Here is a 23,947-nt window from a genome sequence, read left to right on the forward strand (position 1 = left end):
GCTACGTGAGCTCTTGTTTTGTTTTTTAAAAGGTTCAGAAGCCAAAGGCAGCTTTTGTATTTGCCCACTTAAGGTAGATAGGAACTGGGTCCCAAAGCAGACGCCATGCTCCTCACAGCCACCTGAGCTGCTCTGCTACTGTTATTAAATCATCTCATTGTTATATACTCAGAAATGGAAATGCTCATCTGGATTACAGTAGCCACTCAAAAACTTACCCAGTCCCATTCTGTATATCTCAGTGATCTTTTGTACAGCTATGATAGCCATTATGAAGTCGCTGGTGACTTCACTTTTACTATTTTATGTTTATATGCACTTACCACAAAAAGTGGAAACCAATTAGCTTTACGATTTCATTTTCATGGCTTCACTGTCCATTTTGCCTGAACTTTGCGAATCCTTATTTCACAAGCGAAGAAATAATTCAACTGGCCTCAAACTACAATGTAAAAACTACGGTTTGTGGTGTAGTCTAGTGCAGTGCTTGCCCGTCAAGTCCTGGGTTCAAAGCCCACCGCAGAAAGGGGGAGAAACAAATGAAGCTCCTGCTCAGAAACAGAAGCGGAGAACCAGGGTTCTCCGCTACCAAGAGTTCCGGACAATAAGAACGCCAAAGGGAGAGGGGAGCATTGAAGGCCAGGTTTGGGGGTGCAAATATAAGGCGGACGGTTGAGCCGCCTGCAAGCCGGAAACCTCATTCTGGAGTTCCGGGGGTGGTGGCTTCCGGGTGATGACAAAGACCGACTATAAGGCATGCTCTGGTCAGACCGCGTTTCCCGAAAGTGGACACCTGAGCTGATTCTTGGCCAGAAAAGCTTTCAGAATGTGAAGCACTGTGTGATAATGTGAGGAGCCCCGCTGCCGGGACCCTTGACAGCCCGCCGTGTGGCGGAGAGCGCAAGGCTTGTTGGGAAGGCGGGCCCAGCGTGCAAGCTGGCCGGACGTGGGACACCGGAGGCGCAGGGCTCTTCGGGAAATGTGGTCCCTTGGCTCGGCCCGGGCGGTGGCCGTGAGCCCTGCAACCCGGGCGGCCCATCCAGCCTGAACCCAGGATGGCTGGGCCCGGAGGCTCGGGGGGCCAGATCGGGCCCGGGGCCCTGGCAGGAGGGTTGCGCTCCAAGGTGGCTCCGAGTGTGGACTTTGACCACAGCTGCTCAGACAGTGTCGAGTACCTGACGCTCAACTTTGGACCCTTCGAAACAGTGCATCGCTGGCGGCGCCTCCCGCCCTGCGACGAATTCGTGGGCGCCCGGTACGACAGTGTACAGGGGATCCTGAAGGCAATGGGAGTGGCGACGAGAGCCGAGGAGGCCCCAGGATGGGCTCTAAGGGGGCAAGACCCCGAGTGATGTCCTGGGGGTAGCCGATTTCCAGGGAGTCGCACAGTAGTAACCCTGGGCAGAGTACCAGACGGTCCAGTTTGGGTCCCCGAGTCTGAAGAGTCCTCGGTGTGCCAGGCAGGCGTCCTTGCTGTCTGACGGAATTGAAGGGTCTCTGTAGATCTTGGCAGTGGAGAGGCTTGACCCAAACTCACTGTCCTTCACCTCTTTCTTTCTAGGCGCAGCAAGCACACAGTCGTGGCATATAAGGATGCCATCTATGTGTTTGGCGGAGACAACGGGTAAGTTTGCCTGCTAATGGGAGTGGTGGCAGCGGACGATGGCGGTGAGACTGTTGCCTAAGAATGGGAATCATTAGGTGTGACCTGTGAACCTGTTTACCTGTCCGTAAGGTGCCGTGTACCTGGTCCCCAGGTTATGGTGAGAAGATCCTGCCTGGAAAGCCCTCTCACCCCAGCATTCAAATGGCAGCACATTCTTAGTACATGGAAACATACTTGTTTTGAATGAGGAGACACAGCTCTGCGTGGCACTTTTCTTCTTTACTCTGCCCTCTAGGCTTTGCCCCCTTGCTTGCTTTGGAACCAAAAGTATGGAGAACATGCTTTGTTGTTGTTTTTACATCTGTTTATGTGTGTGTTGGGGGCGCATTCAGGAGTCATCTTTCTCCTACCATTCGGGGACCAGGAACCCAGGTTGCAAGACTTGGTGGCAAGTGCCTTCTCTTGCTGAGCGGTCTCACTGCCTCCAAAATCAGTTTTACTGCTGCTGTGTATGTCTTGCTTCTGGTGGAGATTTCCCTGTGTTGCTTTAGCCTCCTGGAAAGTAGTCTTCCTGGAAATGACCTGCAGTTCTGGTGAGCACGTCTCCCCGCACAGACTTCTTAGTTAAGCTGAGGCTATGTGTTTGCATATGACTCCCTCCTGGACTACCCAGGGTAGCTGATCTTGAGCAGGTGAGATTGTCAGGACTCCATTAGGACGTGCAAACTTGGCCGTGGTCCTCTGGCATCATCTCATCTCCATAGTTCCTTTCTCAAGAGCAGCTGGGCATCCATTTACAACTGCAAGTCAAGAGTGCGTTCCTCCTCAGCGCATAGCCCCGTAGCACCCTCTGTGTGAAGCCCAGTCCTTACAGGAGTGTATGAGGGAGGTCCTCTGCGCTTGTGCTTTCCTCACTCTCAGCCTGCCCCCTGGCTACCTTGCATTTGGATTGTCCCAAACGCCCTGCTGTCCAGCCCTTTGCATTGCTCCTTCCCTGAAACACTTCTGGCTTCCTGTCTAATGATCCTTATGGACAAGGCCTTTGTGCCCTCTCTTGCCAGCTCCATTTGCCCCACCCCCCAACAGGGCAAGTGTTGATGCTGATTTATTTCCCCAAGGCATCTTTCTTCTCACTTCTCTGTACCAGTGCCCAGATGTCACAGTTGGTGTAAGAATTCCCCATGCTATAAAAGACCACTGTCCAGCATGGGGTGGTGGGTGGGAACTTGGGATCCCTGTCCTTAGCATTTTCTGGAGCAGGTAGACAAGTGTGTGGTGAAAAGCAGAAGTGTTTTGGGTATGCAGTTTCAAAAGAAAGTTTAATTATGCAACTGCTTGCCTTTGACTTAAGTAAACCAGGGCAGCCTCCATTCAACAGAGTGGAAAAAAGGGCTCCTGCTGGGCAGTAGCAACTGTGCATATTGGAAGGCAGGGGCAAGGAAACCTGGCGTTGGGGTAGGGCCTGATTAGTTCGGTTAGAGTTCTTCAGGGCCGCCATAGGGGCTTCACCACACAGACCCAGGTAGACTGCACTTTCTGGTTTGGGGGGGGGGGGAAACTGTTAGGTTTTAGGATCATCTGATCCTTGGTGCTTGAATTGATGAGGCATTTGGCCCCACTAACTGTTCTGGTTTGCCCTTCTCTTTGGGGGCCTAGTGTAGGAACTTAATTCAAAACAGTGGCCTCCCATTATTTTAATAAATGCCCCTACATTTAAGTAGGGGGTTAAATGAGGGAGAGCATGATCCCAGCTTCTAAGCTTTGCCTTCATGGCTGTTTGACTGTGCTTCCTCTCCCATAAAATGAAGTCAGGGAGGGTATCCACCCGGCACAGACCGAGCAAGGCAGGGGTGCCCTGCAGAGGCCTGAAGGGAGTGCTTGAGGTCTGGTTGGGTCACTGTTCTCCCACATTAACAAGAGTTGGTAACATGCCAGTGATGTAAGCTGACCCAGTGGACAGTGGGTTTCTTTTTAATGCAGTTGTTACGTCAGGTGACAGGAAGATGGCAACGCATGCAGGGCTCCACTGATGTCTGAGCCAGCATTTCATCGTGGTGCAGCCTCGGGAGGGTTAAGTGTAGGAGTAGGAATTCTGGAGGCTGGAGTGAGGAGTGAGTGATGACTCCAGTCTCTGGGCTGGCTCATGCTCATATCAGCCTTGAGCAGACTGCTGGTGGTGGGAGCCCTAGTTGACCATATCACTAATCACTAGTTTTGTCCTTTGGACATTGATGGGTTGTCTGACTCTGGAAAAGTCCAGAGACCAGTGAGCCAAACCCTTCCTGTTGTCTCCAACCCTGGGTGCAGGCCCTTGCCCATCTCTAAGATCCTGGTGAGGTAGCACCTTCAAAAGCAACCTGGCGCCAGGCGGTGGTGGCACATGCCTTTAATCCCAGCACTCGGGAGGCAGAGGCAGGCCGATCTTTGTGAGTTCGAGGCCGGGCTGGACCGACAGCCTCCAAAACAATACAGAGAAACCCTGTCTCATAAAAAAAAAAAAAAAAGCAGCCTGGTGACTGCCACCCTCTCTCTGACTGTCTTTCAGAAAGACGATGCTCAATGACCTCCTGCGGTTTGACGTGAAGGACTGCTCCTGGTGCAGGTGGGTGGCCCTGGGTCCAGGACCCCGCCCGTCCTGGAGAGCAGCAGCATGGCGCTGGCTGTTAGAGAGAAATATAACAGCAGCACGGCGCTGGCTGTTAGAGAGAAATATAACAGCAGCACGGCGCTGGCTGTTAGAGAGAAATATAACAGCAGCACGGCGCTGGCTGTTAGAGAGAAATATAACAGCAGCATGGCGCTGGCTGTTAGAGTCAGCTCGTCATGGAGGGCCAGAGAGAAATATAGCAGAGGGGAGCCTCTCACGGTTTTCTGTGACAATCATCCTAAATCCTGTGAACTAAGGGGTCTGTCTGGTCTAGTTGGTGGTATTTAGACTCTGACCTGGGAGGGACCTTCAGTCACCAGAATTTCTCCTGGGCCAGGAGCTGCTGTCTGATGTCTTTAGACAGGGCGTGGGCAGGTCTCAGCTAGTTTTCCCAGAGTGCCACCTCCAGGCTGGCAGCAGAGCCGCCTGTCCCACCATTGTCTCATAGGGCTACCTGCCTGCCAGTAGACCCCACATAGGCATCAAGCAGCACGCAGACCCTGTGAGCCACAGTCTCAGCTGTGCGGCCTTGTACACCTGCTCTCCGGATGCCATATACTGTGCCTCCTGCAGTAGCCTCTGTCTGGGAGCAGCTTATAGCCAAGGGTCAGGGTTTCCTGGACTTGCTAGCTCCATTACCTGCTCACACAGGAGCACAGTGCTACACAGCACCTTGTGGTGGTCTGGAGGACATCCCCTTGGTCCCCAGCAGCCTTCTGGGATGGGGTCTGTTTTGAAAGAGGAGGATGCAGGGCTCTGGAGATTGTGTGACTGCCCTGGACACTCAGCCAGGCAGGGCAGCTTCATTTGGCATCATGTACTGCCTTAGGGTTTCTATTGCTGTGCTCAAATACCATGGCCAACAGCAGCTTGAGGAGGGAAGAGTTTATCTCGGCTCACATGGCCGGCCATGCCACAGTTCACACTGAAGGAAGTCAGGGCAGGAACTCAAGGCAGCTATCTGGAGGCCGGAGCTGAAGCGGAAGCCATGGAAGAATGCTGCTCACTGGCTTGCTCCTCATGGCTTGTTCAGCCTGCTTTCTTATACCACCAAGGACCACCATCCCAGGGGTGGCACCACCTACAATGACCTAGGGCTTTCCACATCAATCACCAATTAAGACAATTCCCCATAGGCTTGCCTACAGCCTGATACTATGGAGACATCTTCTCAATTGTGTTTCCCTATTGTCAGATAATCTACAACTTGACACAAGTTGACAAACACAAACATGCAAAAACCAACAAAACCCCACAATCAGCTAGGACCCCGCCTTCTGCCTGGTAGCACTGACATAGCAGCAGAAATTGTTTTTCTCACACTTGATCTTTTTTGTTTGTTTATTTTTTGAGACAGGGTTTCTCTGTGTAGCTTTGTAGACCAGGCTGGCCTCAAACTCACAGAGATCCACCTGCCTCTGCCTCCCGAGTGCTGGGATTAAAGGTGTGTGCCACCATGCCTGGCTTTGACACTTGATCTTAATGCAGCTGCTACCGATTCTTTTCTTTTTTCTGTGCTGGATATAAAATCCAGGGACTGGTGCATGCCAGGCAAGCGCTCTACCTCTGAACTATATCCCTAGTCTTTTTTTTTTTTTTTTTTTTTGAGACAGGGTCTCATGTATATCCCAGGTTGACCTCAAACGTCCTCAAATTTGCTGTGTAGGTAAGGACGACCTGACCTCTTACCCACTTATATCTACACCTGAGTTCTGGGTACACCTGAGTGCTGGGTACACCTGAGTGCTGGGTACACCTGAGTGTTGGCCAGCGACTTGGCTCACCAGATAAAGGCAGCTGCTGTGCAAGCCAAGTGAGCTGAGTTCAATCCTCAGAATCAAATAAAGGTGGAGGAGAGAGCTGCTCTACAGAGATGTCTCTCACCTCATGTGTGCACTGTGGAGGACTACTGTACAAAGCTGTCTCTCACCTCCTGTGGTGCACACACACACACACACACACAGTGAGAAAAATGAAAATCACTTTGAAGACTTTGTGACTGTAATAACAAGTTGCTGAAGAAAGGCGAGCATGGTGGCATATGTCTGTAATACAAGCAGTCAGAAGGTTGAGGCAGAAGGATCATAAGTTCAAGGACAGCCTGAGTTCAGACCCCAGCTCAAAAAAAAGAAAATCTAGGAATGAGGTTCGGTGGTACAGTGTTTGCTTAGCACATGTTCAGGGTTCAGCACTCAGCACTGCAAGAAAGTCACACATTGCCAGGTGTGGTGGTGGCACACGGTTAACATTCTAGTCTTTGGGAGGCAAGCAGGCAAATCTGAGACCCGTCTTTGTAACCCAGCAAGACCCTCTCAAAATACAAGCAAAAATAAATTGCTTAAGCTGAGCATAGTGGTGCATGCCCAGCCAAGTCAAAAATCTGTTGCTTACTTGAAAAAGCAAATTGTAAAATATCTTCCAAATGATTAAAAAAAAAAAAGCTCTCAGCCTGGCATCACTGGTGGTTCACAAGTTTAATCTTAGCACGCAGATCTCTTTGAATTGAGATCAATCTACACAGTGGCTTCTAGGCCAGCCAAGACTACATAGTAAGAACCTATTTAAAGGAAAAAAGTCAGTCATGGTGGCTTTTTAGTCCCAGCACCCGGGAGGCAGAAGCAGACGGATCTCTGAGGCCAGCCTGGCCTACATAGTGGAGCCCTGTTTTAGGAAGGGTAGAAAGGTTCCGAGCCGGGGCCTCCCTCCAGGCAGGATGTGCCTGTTACTTTGGTGTCCCCTGGCTACTGATGTTTTTTTTTTTTTTTTTGGTTTTTGGAGACAGGGTTTCTCTGTAGCTTTGGAGGCTGTCCTGGAACTCACTTTGTAGACCAGGCTGGCCTCAAACTCACAGAGATCCGCCTGCTCTGCCTCCCGAGTGCTGGGATTAAAGGCGTGCGCCACCAATGCCCGGCTGCTACTGATGTTTTAAAGGGTTCTGTGGGAGAACTGCACCCAGTACAGAAGTAAAGCGAAGCTGATGCCCTGGGGTACATCGCCTCTCTCATCTCTTTGGGTGGCTGAGGTGAAAGATTGCTTAAACCATAAATCAGAGGCCGGCTTGGGCACCACAGTGAGAACCTGTCTGAAAGAATTAAATTACTGTAGTCGTGGTAATGCCTCTCGCTAACCCCAGTGTTCAGGAGACTGAGGAAGGAGGAGGATAAATTTGAGGCTAACCTGAACTCCGTAGCATAGTCAGTTACACGCCAGCCTGGATCACTTACAGCAACAACATAGCTTGAAAAGGAGAGAAGGAGCAGGGAGGATAGGGTGGAAGTGAGGGAGGGAGGAAAGGAAGGGAGAAAGGAAAACAAGGTTTGGAGGTCTCAAGGGCGGCGACAGGGCTTGGATTGCCTGGCTGACCCCTCACTGACTTCACCCTGTGCCTCTCCAGAGCCTTTACCACTGGCACCCCACCAGCCCCCCGTTACCACCACTCAGCTGTTGTCTACGGGAGCAGCATGTTTGTCTTTGGTAAGAAGCCTCCTGCCCTCCCACCCCGCACCCTCCACGAGGCTCTCTGAGCTCTGTTGGGTCAGGGTTCCCTTACCCCACTAACTTTGTCCACTGGCTTGGGGGAACTGATTTCCCTAGTGTCCTGAGCTCATGGGACTGGGTGTGTCCTCTCTGATGGCTAGGGCAAGAAACATCAGTGTACCTGTCTGCATCCCAGAGCCCAGTGCAGAGGTAATTTGGGTGGCCTAGGGGTTGTTGCTAGGGGTTTGTATATGTTAACTAGGACCCCACACATTTAAATACCAAATAGTGCCCCAGATGTAACTCTTTACTTTCATTCTCTTCGCCCAGGGGGCTATACTGGAGATATTTATTCCAATTCTAACTTGAAGAATAAAAATGACCTCTTTGAATACAAGTTTGCAACTGGCCAGTGGACGGAGTGGAAAGTTGAAGGGCGGTAAGCGGTTTTGCTGAGAACTTTCACGGGAAGAAGTGGACTGGAGCCTGGGATGTGCTCCCTGCCACCTGTCAGATGGGGAGCCTGTGACTGGGAGACTTTGGCTGCTCAGCTCTCATCACTGATGAGTGCCGTGGGGATAGGGCTGGAAGCCGGGAGCTGTGCTCAGGCATTGCCTCAGCCCACCCCCGGGTGTGCACCGCTTCTTTCTCAAGAACCCAGGTGGGCTGATCTGTGAGCACACCCTTAGTATTTTCAGAGCAGCCGGGAAGGTGCTGGGCCTGTGTGGACCACAGAATTCCTCTTTTTTTTTTTTTTTTAAGAGGACACTGACTTGATTTTTATTTATTATGTATACAAAGTTCTGTTGCATGTATCCCTGCATGCCAGAAGAGGGCACCAGATCTCATTACAGATGGTGGTGAGCCACCATGCAGTTGCTGGGAATTGAACTCTGGAAGAGCAGCCAATGCTTCTGAGTCATCTCTCCAGTCCCCTCAGAATTTATTTTTGTTGTGTTTTGTTTTATTTTTTTCTCAGCACTGGGGATGGAACTCAGGGCCCTTTTCATACTAGGCAAGCTCTCTGTCATTGAGCTATACCAAGGCCTGTATCTGACTTTCCCCTTCTTTGAGACAGGCTGGCTTTGTACCTGTTGTGTAGCTGAGGATGGTCTTGAACATCTGGTCCTCCTGTCTGTGGTCCCTGAGTGCTGGGGTTACAAGTGTACTCACCATACCTGGTTTCTTGTAGTGTTGGGACTCAAACCCAGGGTTTCGTGTATGCTGGAAAGGCAACCTACACACTGAGCCGTGTCCCCGCCCCTTAGGAGGGGTTTGGGTTTTGCCTTTGTGTTTTCGTTGTTTGTTTTGAGTCAGGGTCTCACACAGTCCCATTGACCTTGGGCTGGTTTTGAACTTCTGACCCTCCTCCTTTTGTCTCCTAGTGCCAGGATTTACAGACACGTACCATCGTGCCCAGGTTTAGCATCTGGATATTTTACACATCTATTGTTCAGACCTCTTGTGCTGCTGTTGGCTTCTAGTGCCCCAGCACTGCCCTCTGAGCCCCAGTGTCAGGCAGATGTGGCCCTAGCTGCCGAGCACACAGAGCCCTCGCTTCAGCATGTTCCGATGATGACCTTTCCTCATTAAAATGTGCGTGTGTGTGTGTGTGCGTGTGCGTGTGTGTGCGTGTGTGTGTGCGTATGTGTGCGCGTGTGTGTGTGTGTGCGTGCGTGTGTGCGTGCGTGTGTGTGTGCGTGTGCGTGTGCGTGTGCGTGTGTGTGCGTGCGTGCGGGCGTGCGTGCGTGTGTGTGTGTGTGTGTGTGTGTGTGTGTGTGTGTGTGTGTACCTGGTGGGGTACTTTCCTGGTATGTATGTCTATAACACACGCATGCCTGGTGCCTGAGGAAACCAGAAGGCATCAGACCCCCTGGAACTCCAAGAGAGTTCCAGGGGGTGGTTGTGGGTGCCATGTGGGTGCTGGGAATTGAACCTGGGGTCTCCTGAAGAACAGTGAGTTTTCTTCAGTGCTGAGCCTTCTTTCCAGCCCCTCCTCATGTTTTCCTTATGTTCTAGGTTGCCGGTTGCCAGGTCAGCCCATGGGGCTACAGTGTATAGTGACAAGCTCTGGATCTTTGCTGGCTATGATGGCAATGCCAGGTAGGCAAGTAGCTGGCCATGTACCCTACCTCTGCATGTCCTCAGGGGCAGAATAAGCTCTCTTGGCACCTGAGTGCTCAGGCTGGGGTAAGTTACCCTGCTGGGGTTTGAGTCTCTCAGGAGAGGCTTCTGAATGGATCTCCCAGCCAAGTCTGTGATCCCTGGACTTCCTCAGATGAGATTTGGAACTACAGCAGCCTGGAGGCCAGAAGCATCTCAGCTTAAAGCCAGCCCTGGTTTCCTCCCTGGATTACAGTTTTCTCTTTATTTCTTTATATTTTGCTTTTGTTTTAAGACAAGGTCTCAGCTGGGCAGTGGTAGTACATGGCTTTAATCCCAGAACTCAGGAGGCAGAGACAGGCTGATCTGTGTGAGTTCGAGGCCAGCCTGGCCTATAGTGCAAATACCAGGACAGGCTCTAGAGCTACACAGAGAAACCCTGTATTGAAAAACCAAAAAGGACAAATTCTCTCTGTAGCCCTGACTGTCCTGGAGCCCTCTGTGTAGATCTGGCTGTCCTGGAACTCACAGAGCTCTTCCTGCCTCTGCTTCTTAAGTGCTGGGATTAAAGGTGGGGACCTCCACACCAGGCTTCCACCTTGTTCAAGAAAGCTGTTTTGTTGTATTTGTGCAGTCTCACTTTAACTGCAGTGTTGTAGAAACCAGTAACAGCACAGTGGAGCAGTAGGCTTTATGGGACACATTGTCTTTTCCCTGCTCCACGTGGCTGGCTCTGTCCCATAACCCCGCATGTTATGAGTAAATCTACTTCTGTTTTGGTTGGACAGAGAACCAGCAGGAAGTGAGAGAGGCTAGAGGCTGGGTATTGGGATTTGAGGTAGACCTTCTTGCCCGGAAGTTCCTGTTTCTTTAAGAAAGCTGGTACAGTTGTCTCCTGACACATGTGGCAAGTGGTTCCTTCCAGGAGCTCTCCCGCCCAGCCAGGCTCAGGCCAAAGGATCCTGACTCCTCCATCCTGATGCAGGTTGAACGACATGTGGACAATTGGCCTCCAGGACAGAGAGCTCACATGCTGGGAGGAGGTGAGGGGTGCAGGGAGGATGATGCAGGTGGGAAGTCAGGGGCACTGGGGACTGGGTTGCAGCATCAAGAGGCAAGGGATAAAGGAAGCTGGTATATGGGTGAGAGGTGCTAGGGTGGCATATAACAGTCTGCCTTCTTCCCCTCACCAAGGCCCATCTCTTCTCTCCTTGACCCTTCTGCCAGCCCAACTCCAATATTAACTAGAGACTCCAAGTGGATGTAGTTTAGTTGGTAATGCAGCATGCATGAAGCCCTGCATTTGATCCCCAGACACAAATAACCATGTGGAGGTGCATGCCTGTAATCCCAGCACTTGGGAGGCAGAGGCAGGCGGATCTCTGTGAGTTCAAGGCCAGCCTGGTCTACAGAGTGAGTTCCAGGACAGCCTCCAAAACAATACAGAGAAACCCTGTCTCCAAAAACCAGAAACCAAAAACAGAAATTCAGGGTGATCCTCAGCTACAGTGTTGAGTTTTGGGTTAGCCTGGGCTATGTAGAGAGTTCTAGGTTAGCCAGAGCTTCACAGAGAGATCCTGTCTCCAAAAGGAATGAATGAATAAATAATAAAAGGCTTTGGAGCTGAGGCTGGAGTCCATGGAAACATAGCATGTACACATCCCTGGCTTTGATCCCTAGAAGCGAAAGTGGAGTCCGAGGAAGGAAAAAGCTCCGAGTTCAGGATGGGCAGCATGTCACATGTGACAGATGTGATCTGTTCCTATCCACTCTCATTAAACACAACGAAGGCAACATTTTGTTCATTGATTTCCTCTGCAGCTTTATTTTTCTTATGGATATTGCATTTTTATCTCCAAATGAACCTCACAATTTTAGCCTCATCTGATCAGAGCTGGGCCCATGTGAGTAGGTGTGATGAGGATGTAAACTATTTACATTTATCTGCTTCACAGTGTAGGATAGTGTAGCCCCAGGCCTGTGAGGCTCTGGCTGAGCTGTACCCCTACTGCAGGTGGCCCAGAGTGGGGAGATCCCCCCATCCTGCTGCAACTTCCCTGTGGCTGTGTGCCGGGATAAGATGTTCGTGTTCTCAGGGCAGAGTGGAGCCAAGATAACCAACAACCTCTTCCAGTTCGAATTCAAAGACAAGACGTGAGTTCCCTGGGTAACTCAATCCTGTGTCTGGTAACTGTTGTCATCTCCCCTAGTTCCCACATATAGTAGGAGCACACAGCCTGGAGTATGGGTATTTGACACTTTCATAAGGCCCTTGAGATATGGCTGTAGCTCAGCAAGGTATATAACCTGAATCAGGGTCCCACGGTGGTCCAAGTTGGTATAATCCTTGCCCTGTGTATGGCCTGTTCATCGACACCATTAACAAATGTGGCCAGCACTAATCTCATGGGATAACAGAAGACAGGGACTTCTGGCTAGCCTTAGGACTCTGTGATGGAGCTAGCCTGTGGCACTGGAAGTAACAGAGACAAAGGAATAGGGCTTGGGAGGGGACTCCTAGGCAGAGGGAATCTTGTTGAGTCCTGGGGCAGGTGTGGAATCAGCCTGCATCTGTTTGGTTCTTTGTTGCGTCCCAGTCCCCACGGGATCTCTGTGAGTCTCTGGTCAGTCAGCAAGTCCATCCTGTTTTTCAGTCTAAGTGCATCCTGTTTCCTAGTGCTAGCTTACTGCCCCCGCCTTGCCCCACTGACATCAACATCTAGCACGAGGAAAACACAATCTCTTCCACCTGGGGTTTTTCCACTGTGCTGTAAGCCTGTATATAAGGCTGCTCCCTCTCTACAAGAGAGAGACTTCTTAGCACTTGCAATAAAGACACACGGGTGTGGCACATACACACACGCATTCTCTTGGCAATAAAGGCGGCAGACGTATTCTTTTATATTCTTGGTTGTGAGCCTAGCCTTTAACGGCTGAACTATCCCTCCAGCCCAGACGCATTCTCTTAGCACAAATAGTTGGACATCTTGTCTTTCATTTCCCGATACCTTGGACTTGTTTGTGGCACAGATGCCACAGTTCTTTAGATAACTTAGCAGAAAAGGAGATTTGTTGGAAAGTCCTAGAAGCCCTTAGAGGGTAGAAGTCTGGAGGAGCGTTAGTGCCTGGGTAGGCATCCCTTAGGTGCGGACTCTACTGTTGGGGCAGTGAGCAGAACAATTAGGACAACACAGGTCTCTACATCTCCACTCCCAGAGGCCAGCAGAAGCTTTGCCCTGTCACTACTGTCTACTCTATGGTGGCAGGAGGAGAGGGAGCTTGGGTAGAGCCCCATGGTGGGTTGCAGGGCCAATACCTGACCTAAACAGAGCAAGAGATGCTGGACTCTTAGGCCTGTGCCTTCCCTTTAGACCTTGGGCTGGCAGCACAAGGACTTTAGGGGAACTTCATAGGAGGGCCTTTTGTGGGGAGTGTGTGAGAGAGCAAAGCCCCCACCCCAGTTTTGGTCCATGGTCATGGCCCCAGGTGGACTCGCATCCCTACTGAGCACCTGCTCCGGGGCTCCCCACCACCACCACAGCGGCGCTATGGACACACCATGGTGGCCTTTGACCGCCATCTCTATGTGTTTGGGGGTGCGGCGGACAATACACTGCCCAATGAGCTGCACTGCTATGATGTGGACTTCCAGACCTGGGAGGTTGTCCAGCCCAGCTCTGACAGTGAGGTGAGTCCTGCTGGGTTCCCTGGGTTACGTATAGCCAAGAAGAGCAACTTGAGGACTTTTATGGCCCCTATTCCTGTATCCTTCGGGTTGCCATGCCTGCATTCCGTCAGTCGCATTGTGCTGCTATCCTGCAGACCTCTGGGAAGCACCCTGGCCACCTTCACAGCCTTCCTCCATGTCCTCTGGAGCCCACAGCAAGCCCTGGAAGGGGTGGTGGCTTGTTACCTTGCATATGTTTCCTTCAAGGTTGGTGGGGCTGAGGTGCCTGAGCGGGCTTCCTCTTCTGAGGAGGCATCAACCCTAACCTCAGAGGAGCGGAGCAGCTTTAAGAAGTCCAGAGATGTATTTGGCTTAGACTTTGGCACCACCTCAGCCAAGCAGCCTGTGCACCTGGCGTCAGAGGTGAGTGTCAAGGGCGGTTATTAAAATCCCACTGCCCTCTGAAGCAAGAGCGCTCATAGATGTGTAAAGCAGGGCTCCTGGAAGGGCAACACATGGCTCTGGGGTCCCAGGCTTTCCCCTCTAGGCAGCGTGGCACACTGGCTCAAATACGCTGTCAACCTGGGGCTCTGCACAACTCTGCCCCACCCCAGGGCCCCAGCTTCCCTCTGTACCTACAGGAGCACCCAGGAAACCTCTGTCCAGGGGACTGGAATCTTTGGCCTTTCCTCTTTCATGGCCACATGAATCTGTGACACCATCTTGACCACAGCCAGATCCACGGTTGGCATCTCAGCCATCCCATTACTCTGTCTCCTTGTCCTTAGCTGCCCAGCGGGAGGCTCTTCCATGCAGCCGCTGTCATCTCTGATGCCATGTACATCTTTGGGGGCACTGTGGACAACAACATTCGCAGTGGGGAAATGTACAGATTCCAGGTATGCAGCTCGTGGTTCTACGAGGCCTGCTGCGGTAGATGGGCTCAAGGATGCAACTGAGGCCAGTGGGTGGGATTGGGGCTGTGTAGGGTCCCTATTGATAGCTAAGCCTGAGGGATGACAGTATCTCTGAGAGTCTAGCGGAGAGGCTGGAGGTGCTGTAGGTTCAGTAGGCAGAGATGGCACTAGGAGGAAGGGAGCCTTCATGCAGAGTTAGGCAAGCTTCAGAGAAGAGTATCAGGGGAGCACGTGGAACCAGCAAAGGAGTGGGCCGTGCTGTGGTCTGTGCCGGGCCTCTAGGGAAATCATAGGCTTCCCTTGGAGCCCCTCCCAAACCTGAAGGAATGGATTGTTAGAACAGGGGCCCCTGGTACAGTGGAGGCGTGGATAAATCTGTTTCAGTGGTAGGGAGGGGTGGGATGGGGTTTCTTGAGTACCCAGGTCCAGGTTTTTAGAAACAGTGCAGCCTGCCTAACACCTGGGAGCCTTTGTCAAAGAAAAAAACAGTGGGGGCTAGAGAGATGGCTCAGTGGTTAAGAACACTAACTGATCTCCCAGAGGTCCTTAGTTCAATTCCCAGCAACCACATGATTGCTCACAACCATCTGTAATGAGATCTGTGCCCTCCTCTGGCCTGCAGGGATACATGCTGGCAGAACACTGTATACATGATAGATAGATAGATAGATACATGGCTGGCTGGTCTCAGGATGGCTTGTTGCTTGCTCATTGATTCTCCTTCTGCAGTTCTCTTGCTACCCTAAGTGCACACTGCATGAAGACTATGGGCGCCTATGGGAGGGCCGCCAGTTCTGTGATGTGGAGTTTGTGCTTGGTGAGGTAGGTGACTGACCTATGCCAACCTCACTTACTTTATCTGCTGAGTGGAGCTTTGCCCTGGCCTGCTGGCTTCTGTCCCCTGGGGCAGGGTCCTTTGCTTTCACCCACATACCAATTGTTCTTTATGCAGAAGGAAGAGTGTGTGCAGGGCCATGTTGCCATTGTCAGTGCACGGAGCCGCTGGCTTCGTAGGAAGATCTTGCAGGCTCGAGAGTGGCTGGCCCAGGTAAGGTCTCCTTTAGCCCCCACGACTGGGAAGCTTCGCCCACTGTCTACTGGGGTGCCCTGAGCTCCCTTCTCCCAACAGAAGCTGGAGGAGGATGGGGCCCTGGCTCCCAGGGAGGCCCCTGGTTCAGCTGTGGGCAGGGCACGGCCACCCCTGTTACGTGTAGCCATTCGTGAGGCTGAGGCCCGGCCATTCGAGGTCCTCATGCAGTTTCTCTACACAGACAAGATCAAGTACCCACGGAAAGGTCTGCCTTGGGATGGGTGGTGTGGACCAGGGTGGGGAATGGGCGGCAGTGCCAGAGGTGGAGCTAGGTCCGTTACAGATGTGCCTGAGGTACAAGCCATGGTCAGTTGGCATGCAGTTGTTGCTCATGGAGGGAGCCCTGGGTCCTTTCCTGGGACCGTAGGCTCACGGGTTTTTTGGTGCAGGCCATGTAGAGGACGTGCTGCTCATCATGGACGTATACAAGTTGGCGCTGAGCTTCCAGCTGTGTCGCCTTGAGCAGTTGTGTCGGCAGTACATCGAAGCCTCCGTGGATCTGCAGAATGTGCTGGTTGTGTGTGAGAGTGCTGCCAGGCTACAGCTGGGCCAGCTCAAGGTACAAGCTGGGGTGAGCCTGGCAGCTCGGGTGCCTCCCAGCCCAGGCCTTCCTGGGCTGTGTTGTATTCCCTTGCTCCTCACTGCAAGCTCTGCTGCCCAGCCTGGGCCTTGGGCTGATTTCTGTGTGCTGTGCCTCTCTGTCCCAGGAGCACTGCCTGAACTTCATAGTGAAGGAGTCGCACTTCAATCAGGTGATCATGATGAAGGAGTTCGAGCGCCTCTCATCCCCTCTGATTGTAGAGATTGTGCGGCGGAAGCAGCAGCCGCCCCCTCGAGCACCCTCGGATCAACCTGTGGACATTGGTACGGAACCTCTTTTCGTGTCCTGAATGTAGGGAACTTAAGAACCGCCTACCTGCCAGACCCTTGGAGTAAGGTAGCTCTGTGGCCCACCAGGTGCTCCCAGGCACAAAGGCTGGGAGGGACAGAGGCAGTCTCAGAGAATTCATAAAGGCTTTCAACAGCAAGCTGTGTGGCAGTGAGCCTGGATACCCAGGAAACCCACTCCTGGGGTGACCTGTGCCTTCTCTGGTTGGCTGGTCAGATCTGATATCAAGTGAGTGAGGCAGCTGCAGCTACATACATCTAGTACTTCTCATCCTACCCAGCGGAGACGATCGATAGCACCTTCACTCCCCCTTGGGGCTTGTACTAGCCCCTGGCATGAGAGTCCAAAAGATGAGCCCAGCGGGGAGTCCAGCATGAGGCTGGGAGCTGGGCATATAGGGCACATGGTGGGTGTTGGCGCAGCAACCCTGAGGGCCACAACAAGACTGCAGTTTCCAGGTGACCTGAGTGCCGAGGGAAGGAAAGACTGGCACTTCTAGCTTGGGGAAACTGAGCAGCAAAGTGACACGGTCCCTGTGGGGAGGCGGTGCTTATCAGGCCAGGAAACAAAGGTAGCCTGTCCATTAAGGTTGGAGGTGGGAGTCTCCTTAAGGTCCTTCTACACCCCCAGGCACATCTTTGATCCAGGACATGAAGGCATACCTGGAGGGGGCAGGCTCGGAGTTCTGTGACATCACACTGCTGCTTGATGGCCACCCACGACCAGCCCACAAAGCCATCCTAGCTGCCCGTTCTAGGTGTGTTAAGGATGTATGGGGGAGGGCAGGGCAGAGCTCTGATGCTTTCTTCTCCTGAGTGCTAGGATCTACCTCTTCTTTTGCAGCTACTTTGAGGCCATGTTCCGTTCATTCATGCCAGAGGATGGGCAGGTGAACATCTCTATCGGGGAGATGGTGCCCAGCAGACAGGCCTTTGAGTCCATGCTACGTTACATCTACTATGGCGAGGTCAACATGCCCCCTGAGGACTCACTGCATCCTTTTACCTGCCGGTGCTCCTGGGTCACCACTGAGGAGTCCTCGCACCCCTCAGACATGTTGGGTTGGCTGGGTGATCTTGGCTTGGTACCTAATCCTAGTGTCCCATGCTGGTGCTGGGCCTTCTGGTCTCCAAAGACTCCAAGCAGGTGGGCAGCTGGAGCGGCCACTTTGCAACTAGCACAGTTGAGTCTTGACCTTTCCAAATGCCTGGGACAGGCGGGCTGGCTATCACTGTTTAACAAACAGGCGAGTGGACAAAGGGATTTCTCATGCGTTCTGTGTTTGGACCTGAGGAAGGGTGCCTGATGGGGCCAGAGAGGGCTTGGGAGAGTTCTGTGAATGTGCACATGGAAATGAGGATTGAGGTTTTCTTTGAATCTTGAACGGGGGCCTTTGAGCCCGAAATGGTTCAGAGCCAGTTTAGAGAGATAGCCAGCTGGGGTGCAAACTGGAGTTCTGGCTTCTGAGGTTTGTTAGTTCCGCAGTACCCTCCCCAGGAGGATTAGGGATGTGGCAGGATGGGTGGATGCAAGTGAATACGTGTCCTCTGACTTGGCAGCTCCTTAACTCGTGTGTGCCCAGCTACCTATTTGCAGCCCCCTACTACTATGGCTTCTACAACAACAGACTGCAGGCATACTGTAAGCAGAACCTGGAGATGAATGTAACAGTGCAGAATGTGCTACAGGTAGTGCCTCAGTGCCTTCCGGCCACACCTTCGTCTGTGGTGAGCCGAGGCGGCGCCTCATTGTTCCTGCTGTTGCAGATCCTGGAGGCGGCTGACAAGACGCAGGCGCTGGACATGAAGCGGCACTGCTTGCACATCATTGTGCACCAGTTCACCAAGGTCAGGCTCTGGCCCCAGGGCTCTGGGTCCCAGCCCTCCCCAGCAGGCCTGGGTACCTCTTGGCCATTGCCCACTGTCCTCAGACAGCCAAGCCCTGAGCAGGCTGGACCCCAAGAGGGCTCAGCTGCCCACGCTGGTCCTCCTGGGAGTCTGGTTTCATCTAGTTTTGGTCATCTGTGCAGGTCTCTAAGCTGCCCACACTGCGGTTGCTGAGCCAGCAGCTGCTGCTGGACATCATAGACTCCCTGGCCTCCCACATCTCTGACAAGCAGTGTGCAGAGCTGGGTGCTGACATCTGAGGATCTTTGTGAGGACTACCTGTTTGGAGAGTGATGATACTCAACCGATGGGCCACATCTCCACCTACAAGTGATCAGACCAGTGGTCCCCAGCTTCTGCTGGGCAGAGGTGTACAGGAACTCCTGAAGGCTGTGCTTCATTAACACAGGCCCCACAGGGAATGGCAAGTGAAGCAGACTCCCTTTCCAGCTGGCACCTCTCCCATGGAGACTAAGGCTCAGGGACACCACTCAGCGATAGATGTGAGTGTGGCTTGTGTTCCCCCTGAGTGTGTTGTGGACCCAGGTATAGAATCCTATTGTCAGGAGATCAGGGCTTGCCAGGTTACCCTAGCAATAGGCTGTATTCCACTCCTAACCCAGAACTTAAGAATGGGGACCAGGGAAGTGTCTGATTCTAGACATGAACTTTGGAGATTCTGCTCCCAGCCCATAGGGCAGCAAGTGTAGCTTAGCCTCCCAGAGAGGCTGCATGTTCCAGTCCACCCTGTGTGCATACCTGGGCAGGGAGAAATCAGCAGAGACACACACAGCTCCTGTGTTGTCACTGACATGCCTCCTTTAAAGCTGTGGCAATGTTACATATACACTTGGCTGGCATAGTGGCCACCTCTAGTCTGCCCTTCTGAAGCACATGGCAGTTCCATGGCTTTAGGAGATTCCCCAGATGTGGGGTTAGCACATCTCCCATTCTGCTCATGCCAACACATGGTGGAGAAAAATGAGTATGTGTGATATCTCCTAGGAGACTCTCCAAGTATCCATTCTTGTTACCTGACTTCAGGGCTTCAGAGTCTACATCCAGTATAGCACAGTGGACCCTTTCTGAGTACAGGAACCTACTCTGTCCTAGAAGCCAGAACTCATTTTGGAGAAATGCTTGGCTCTTCCTGGCCTTAAAACACATTGCCCTCCTGTGCTCCATTCACCTCACACGGTGGGGCTCTAGGTAGAAAGGTGCCCAGAGTGGCAGGCAGTCGCAACAGATAGCCAGGAAGTGGTTAAGATGAAGTGCTGAGCTCAAGCAGCAGTTAAGCTGGGTGGAGGGTGCCAGCCCACAGTGGACAGCCAGGCAGGCTTGGTGTGAGTCAGCTGTGCTGTCAGAGCCGTTCCCCCAAGTTGGTGAGCCATTCCAAGACTCTTTTGGGGAAACACCTGAAAACTTTGGTCTGCAAATCTTGCCTTATGCTGACCCCTGTAACTGGACCTTCAATTGTCTCCTCTATACAGGATACGAATAAACATATTCACCTAGGGCTTCAAAAAGAAAACTTTCAGAACCTTGTGTACGAACTCAGCCAGAAACTCAGCTGTGCTTGAGCTACGTGGCCAAAGAGCAGTAGGGAAAGGCTGTGTGCTTGGTGGTCACTGTGGACACAGCTATAGTAGGAAGCCAGATTCCCAAGATGAACACAGCACCAAGGCCAGGACCCGAATGCTGCTATCTAAAATAGTAACTTCTCTAGGTGTGGCCTTACAACCTGACAAGTGTAGCATCCTATGCTGGTTTTGAGGCTCCCTAAATGGGGCCAGGAGTGGGCAGTAAAAGGTACTGGCCAAACAGATGAGGCCTGTGGGCAGAAGCTTGCTGTGCCTCTACATAAATACCAAATCTGACAAGGGCATGATGACACATGCCCATCACTCTACTCAGAAGGTACAAGGAGAATTAGGAGTTCGATGTCATCTGTGGCTTCAATGACACCAGCCTGAACTACCTGAAACCCTGACTCAAAAAAAGGAGGGAGGAGGACAGAGCTGAACTCCAAGGAGCTGACTTTCTTGAGAGAGTAACTAAATAAGCAGAGTGACTGCAAAGATGCCCCACAGCCAAGAGGTATGCCAGGGCCTGATCCCTCTGAGGCTTTGACCATTGTCTAGGGAGGAGTCTGGTACCCCCAGCTGAGCCAAACAGCAGGGTCTCTTTCTAGCATCCACTTTATTGTGACTTCCGGCCAGCCTGGTGGATGTAGCTCCAATCAAGTACCTCTGAGGAAGAGAGACCAGAGCCTTGAGTGTCCTCATGCCATGCTATTGCTCAGCTGCATAGCAAAGTCCTGTACATGGTCCTTGAGGGTCTGGCGGACATCTGCCTGCGCTCGCTTCTCTCGTGCCCGTTCCTGCTGCAGCTTGGTCAGTCGAAGCCTAAGCCGCTGCTCCCGCCGTTTGCAGGCCTGCAGCTGGCGCTGGGCTTTGTCCAGAGCATCAAGAGCAGCTTCAGCTCTCCGCTTCCAGAGCAAAGCACTCCCCACTTGGTAGCTGTGCTCATTCTGGATGTAAGCTCCAGCAGGTGGTGGCAGCCGTAACATGTAAGCAGATGGGGAGATAGGCCGTGGCTCAAGAGGGGAGGGGTGCCGCTCTGGTGAAGGCTGGGCACTACAGCCTGCTTCCTCTGCTTGGGCCCCTAGCGGGCCCAGGAGATCTGAGAAGGGGCTGTTAAGGCCAGGTTCCAGCCTCACAGCAGGGGATGCAGGCAGAGAGGCAGGGGCTGAGGCTTCTTCCACAGGGAAGCAGATGATGTCAGCAGGAGGTGGAGAAAACAGGGTTGTGGGTCCTTGACCTTCAGAGCAGCTGGAGGGGAGACAGAAAGAAACTCGACAACTAAGAGCACGCCAGGACCTTCACACACCCACTCAGATCCCTAACACCCAAGCCCCTTCACTGGGTATAGGCAGCAAGAACCCTGCTCAGTGAAGATGCTGGCCTTCACCCTACAGTCCAGTCCCTCAGCCCTGGGGGGAGGGTGGGGCATCCCCCCCTCCGGCAGCACATACCGCTTCCTGCATCGCCGGAGCCGGCTGACGTCAGGCAGGCCAGGTGGATAACCATGCCCCTTGGTCTTGGTTGTTCGACGTAACTTGGAGAAAGACTCAAATATGGTGGGGACCGCCCCTTCCTTCAGCCTGTGATACCCACTGTGGGGAAAAGCAGCCCAAATGAGCTGGAGACAAAGTGCTGCCACTTCCCCTGGTCCCAACATAGGTCCCCTCAGCTACAGGCTCCACGGCTCACTGCCAATAATCTGCAGAGTGCCAAGTTTGGTAGAACCCAACTAGTCTGCCCTGTGAATAAGCATCCAGAGTTGAGGTGAATGGAAAACCTCCCCCGCCACGCAGGGCTAGGTGGACCAGTCAGAAGTCTCTCATTTGTGGGCCTGCTGGAAGAACTAGGTGGTGCATACCCCATGGAAAAGCTGTTTTCCTTTTGTGTGGAGACCAGAGGCCTTCCTCAATTATTCTCCACCTTTGTTTTACAGATTTCTTTTTTCTCCTTAAAATCATTTTTTATGTGTATGGGTGCTTTGCCTGTATGTATGACTATCCACCATGCGTATGCCTGGTACCCACAGAGGTCAGAAAGAGCACTAGATCCCTGGAACTAGAGTGTACTGGCCTGTGAGCCACCATGTGGGTGATGGCAAGTGAACCCAAGTCGTCTGGAAGAAGCCAGTGCTCGCTCTTGTTTCTCTGTGTAGCTTTGAAGCCTGTCCTGGTGTAGACCAGGCTGATCTCAAACTCAACAGAGATCCCCTTGTCTCTGCCTCCAGAATGCTGGGATGAAAGGCGTGTGCCACCAGTGACAGCTTGGAGCCACCTTGCCAGCCTTATTGATGAGTATGAACGTTTTGCCTGCGTGTATGAAGGTGCACCACCTGTGTGCCGAGGTAGGAAGAAGGCGAGGGATCCCTTGGTGCTGGGAATTGAACCCTGGTCCTCTGGAAGAGTAACAAGTGCTCTACACTGTTGAGCCTCTCTCCAGAGCACCCACCTTATTTTTGTCTATTTATTTACTCATTTAAGGCAGTCTCCCCTTGAACACAGAGCTCCACAGCTCATCTAGACGGGCTAGCTGGCAGGGGCCTAGGGATCCTTTAGTTTTGTCTTCTCCAGACCTGGGATGAAAAGAACTGGCAAGCACATGCGGCTTTTTATCTGGGTACTTGAATTTGGACTCAAGTCCTCACACTTGCATACCAAGTCTGCCAACGGGGCTGACTCCCCTGCTGGGAAAGGCTGTTTTTCTCGGACGCCACTGGCATGGTAATCCTGGGGCCAGGCTCTACTGCACAGAATTGGGAAGAGGCCACAGCACCCAACCTGGACATAGGTGTGCCTGTGCGAGCGTGCCAGCCAGCCGTTCATGGGCTTCACCGGGCACAGAGCTGCCCCACGTGACCCACTGCTCCGATGCCTCACAATCTGTTGTGGTGTTGGCTGGCAGAAAGACCCACCTGATTCCCACCAGCTCAAAGCAGTTTTCCTCGAAGTGTTTGGAGCAGAAGTAGATGTACTCGGAGGCCGGGTCCCACAGGCCCTGACCGCTGGGGTCCAGCCGCTGACAGTTGGCCAGCCACAAGCCGCGCCTGGGGTTGTCTTTCTTGGGAAGTCTGCAGAGCCACAAAACCGTGAGCACCAGACTGCGGCAGCCTGCGATCAGGATGCCCAAGTCCCCCAGGCAAGATGGGCAGACCTCCCCACGACCCTTTCGGATTACCACCCACTACGGGGAAACTGAGGACGAGAGAAGGAACGGGGCCTGCTCAGCATCACCTAGCAGCAAAGAGTCAGAGCTCCGAGTCCAAGGCAAGGAAGCGTCCAGTCCTTTTCGGCTGGACTCGCGACTGCTCGACCGCCCTTCACCCTCCCGCTCACAAGTTCAAGCCTCACTTCGACCTCGGGAAGGCGCTGTCTCCTGCGCGGCCTAAAGCGCGGCAACACCAGCGCCTGCGCAAGGGAGCCCTCGCGTGCCACTACGCACGCGCGCTGACCTGTGGAAGGAGATGCCGCGGTTGCGAGTCTCGCGTGTGTCCCGTGTGCAGCAGCCGGCGGCGGAGCAGTGTCGCGGCATCTGGGGAAGGGGTGGGAGCTGGGTCGTGGGCGGCAGCCGGGGGAGGACTGCCTTCACGCCCCGCCGCCACTCCCTCCAGAGGGCCTGAACCTGCCGGCTCCCCCGCGGCCCGACCTAGTCCCAGTCCTGTCCTAACTCGTTCTATAGACTCCCGTCAGCGGTACTCACGGTCTTGCCATTGCTGCGCCGCCAAAGTCTCGCGATGGGTGGGTCAATGCGGAAGTTGGGAGCGTAGGGACTCCGTAGCCGGCGGCGACTGCCCTCAAGGGGCGGAGCCGGAAGAGCTCCTGGAGGGCGGGCCACCGGATGTTGGGAGTGCCGGACGATCGTTGCTGCCGAGATGCTTGAGCTTCCTGCAGCCGCTGTGCCTTCGCTCCCTTGTTTTGTTTGTGTATCCAAGGTAACTGCTGAGCGCTCGCCGTTAGGATGAAGCAGCCCGGGTGCGATCTGTAGTGCTTCCTGAACCTCGTAAGCGGACACTTTCGTTGAAAAAGATTCACCACCAAGAAAAACCTGGGCTCTTGCCTGAAAGAACCCCGCCAAGGGCCGCGGGTTAC

The 23,947-nt window shown here is 53.0% G+C and overlaps 2 protein-coding genes across 2 annotated transcripts; one reads left to right on the forward strand and one right to left on the reverse strand.

Annotated features, from left to right (window-relative positions):
- The first annotated feature begins 58 nt into the window (after nt 1–58).
- On the forward strand, nt 59–19,808 carry Lztr1 (leucine zipper like transcription regulator 1). The gene is made up of 21 exons (XM_040751144.1): nt 59–1,255; nt 1,562–1,624; nt 4,152–4,208; nt 7,648–7,727; nt 8,061–8,169; nt 9,750–9,833; nt 10,819–10,876; nt 11,848–11,987; nt 13,320–13,521; nt 13,768–13,923; nt 14,289–14,399; nt 15,147–15,239; nt 15,370–15,465; nt 15,547–15,712; nt 15,897–16,066; nt 16,215–16,371; nt 17,027–17,153; nt 17,240–17,389; nt 17,979–18,084; nt 18,163–18,243; nt 18,426–19,808. The coding sequence occupies exons 1-21, from the start codon at nt 1,056–1,058 to the stop codon at nt 18,540–18,542; spliced, it is 2,523 nt and encodes an 840-aa protein (XP_040607078.1). The 5' UTR covers nt 59–1,055; the 3' UTR covers nt 18,543–19,808.
- A 654-nt stretch (nt 19,809–20,462) lies between these two features.
- Thap7 (THAP domain containing 7) lies at nt 20,463–23,678 on the reverse strand. Its single transcript, XM_005077553.4, has 5 exons — nt 23,559–23,678; nt 23,311–23,390; nt 22,774–22,929; nt 21,317–21,457; nt 20,463–21,113 (listed from the first exon to the last, which is right to left on the reverse strand). The coding sequence occupies exons 2-5, from the start codon at nt 23,388–23,390 to the stop codon at nt 20,564–20,566; spliced, it is 927 nt and encodes a 308-aa protein (XP_005077610.1). The 5' UTR covers nt 23,559–23,678; the 3' UTR covers nt 20,463–20,563.
- Between the last annotated feature and the right edge of the window lie 269 nt (nt 23,679–23,947).

Source organism: Mesocricetus auratus, unplaced genomic scaffold (assembly GCF_017639785.1).
Source record: "Mesocricetus auratus isolate SY011 unplaced genomic scaffold, BCM_Maur_2.0 Super-Scaffold_100008, whole genome shotgun sequence".
NCBI lineage: Eukaryota > Metazoa > Chordata > Mammalia > Rodentia > Cricetidae > Mesocricetus > Mesocricetus auratus.

What these genes read in the sequence shown, in the direction of transcription:
- Lztr1 (XM_040751144.1), top strand. Translation starts at nt 1,056, where the DNA reads ATGGCTGGGCCCGGAGGCTCGGGGGGCCAGATCGGGCCCGGGGCCCTG. An exon ending in GAGCAGCATGTTTGTCTTTG is followed by an intron (nt 7,728 to 8,060) that starts GTAAGAAGCCTC and finishes CTCTTCGCCCAG; the next exon opens with GGGGCTATACTGGAGATATT. An exon ending in ATCCTAGCTGCCCGTTCTAG is followed by an intron (nt 17,154 to 17,239) that starts GTGTGTTAAGGA and finishes CTTCTTTTGCAG; the next exon opens with CTACTTTGAGGCCATGTTCC.
- Thap7 (XM_005077553.4), bottom strand. Translation starts at nt 23,390, where the DNA reads ATGCCGCGACACTGCTCCGCCGCCGGCTGCTGCACACGGGACACACGC. An exon ending in CGCGGCATCTCCTTCCACAG is followed by an intron (nt 22,930 to 23,310) that starts GTCAGCGCGCGT and finishes GTGGCTCTGCAG; the next exon opens with ACTTCCCAAGAAAGACAACC. An exon ending in CTCCGGCGATGCAGGAAGCG is followed by an intron (nt 21,114 to 21,316) that starts GTATGTGCTGCC and finishes TCTCCCCTCCAG; the next exon opens with CTGCTCTGAAGGTCAAGGAC.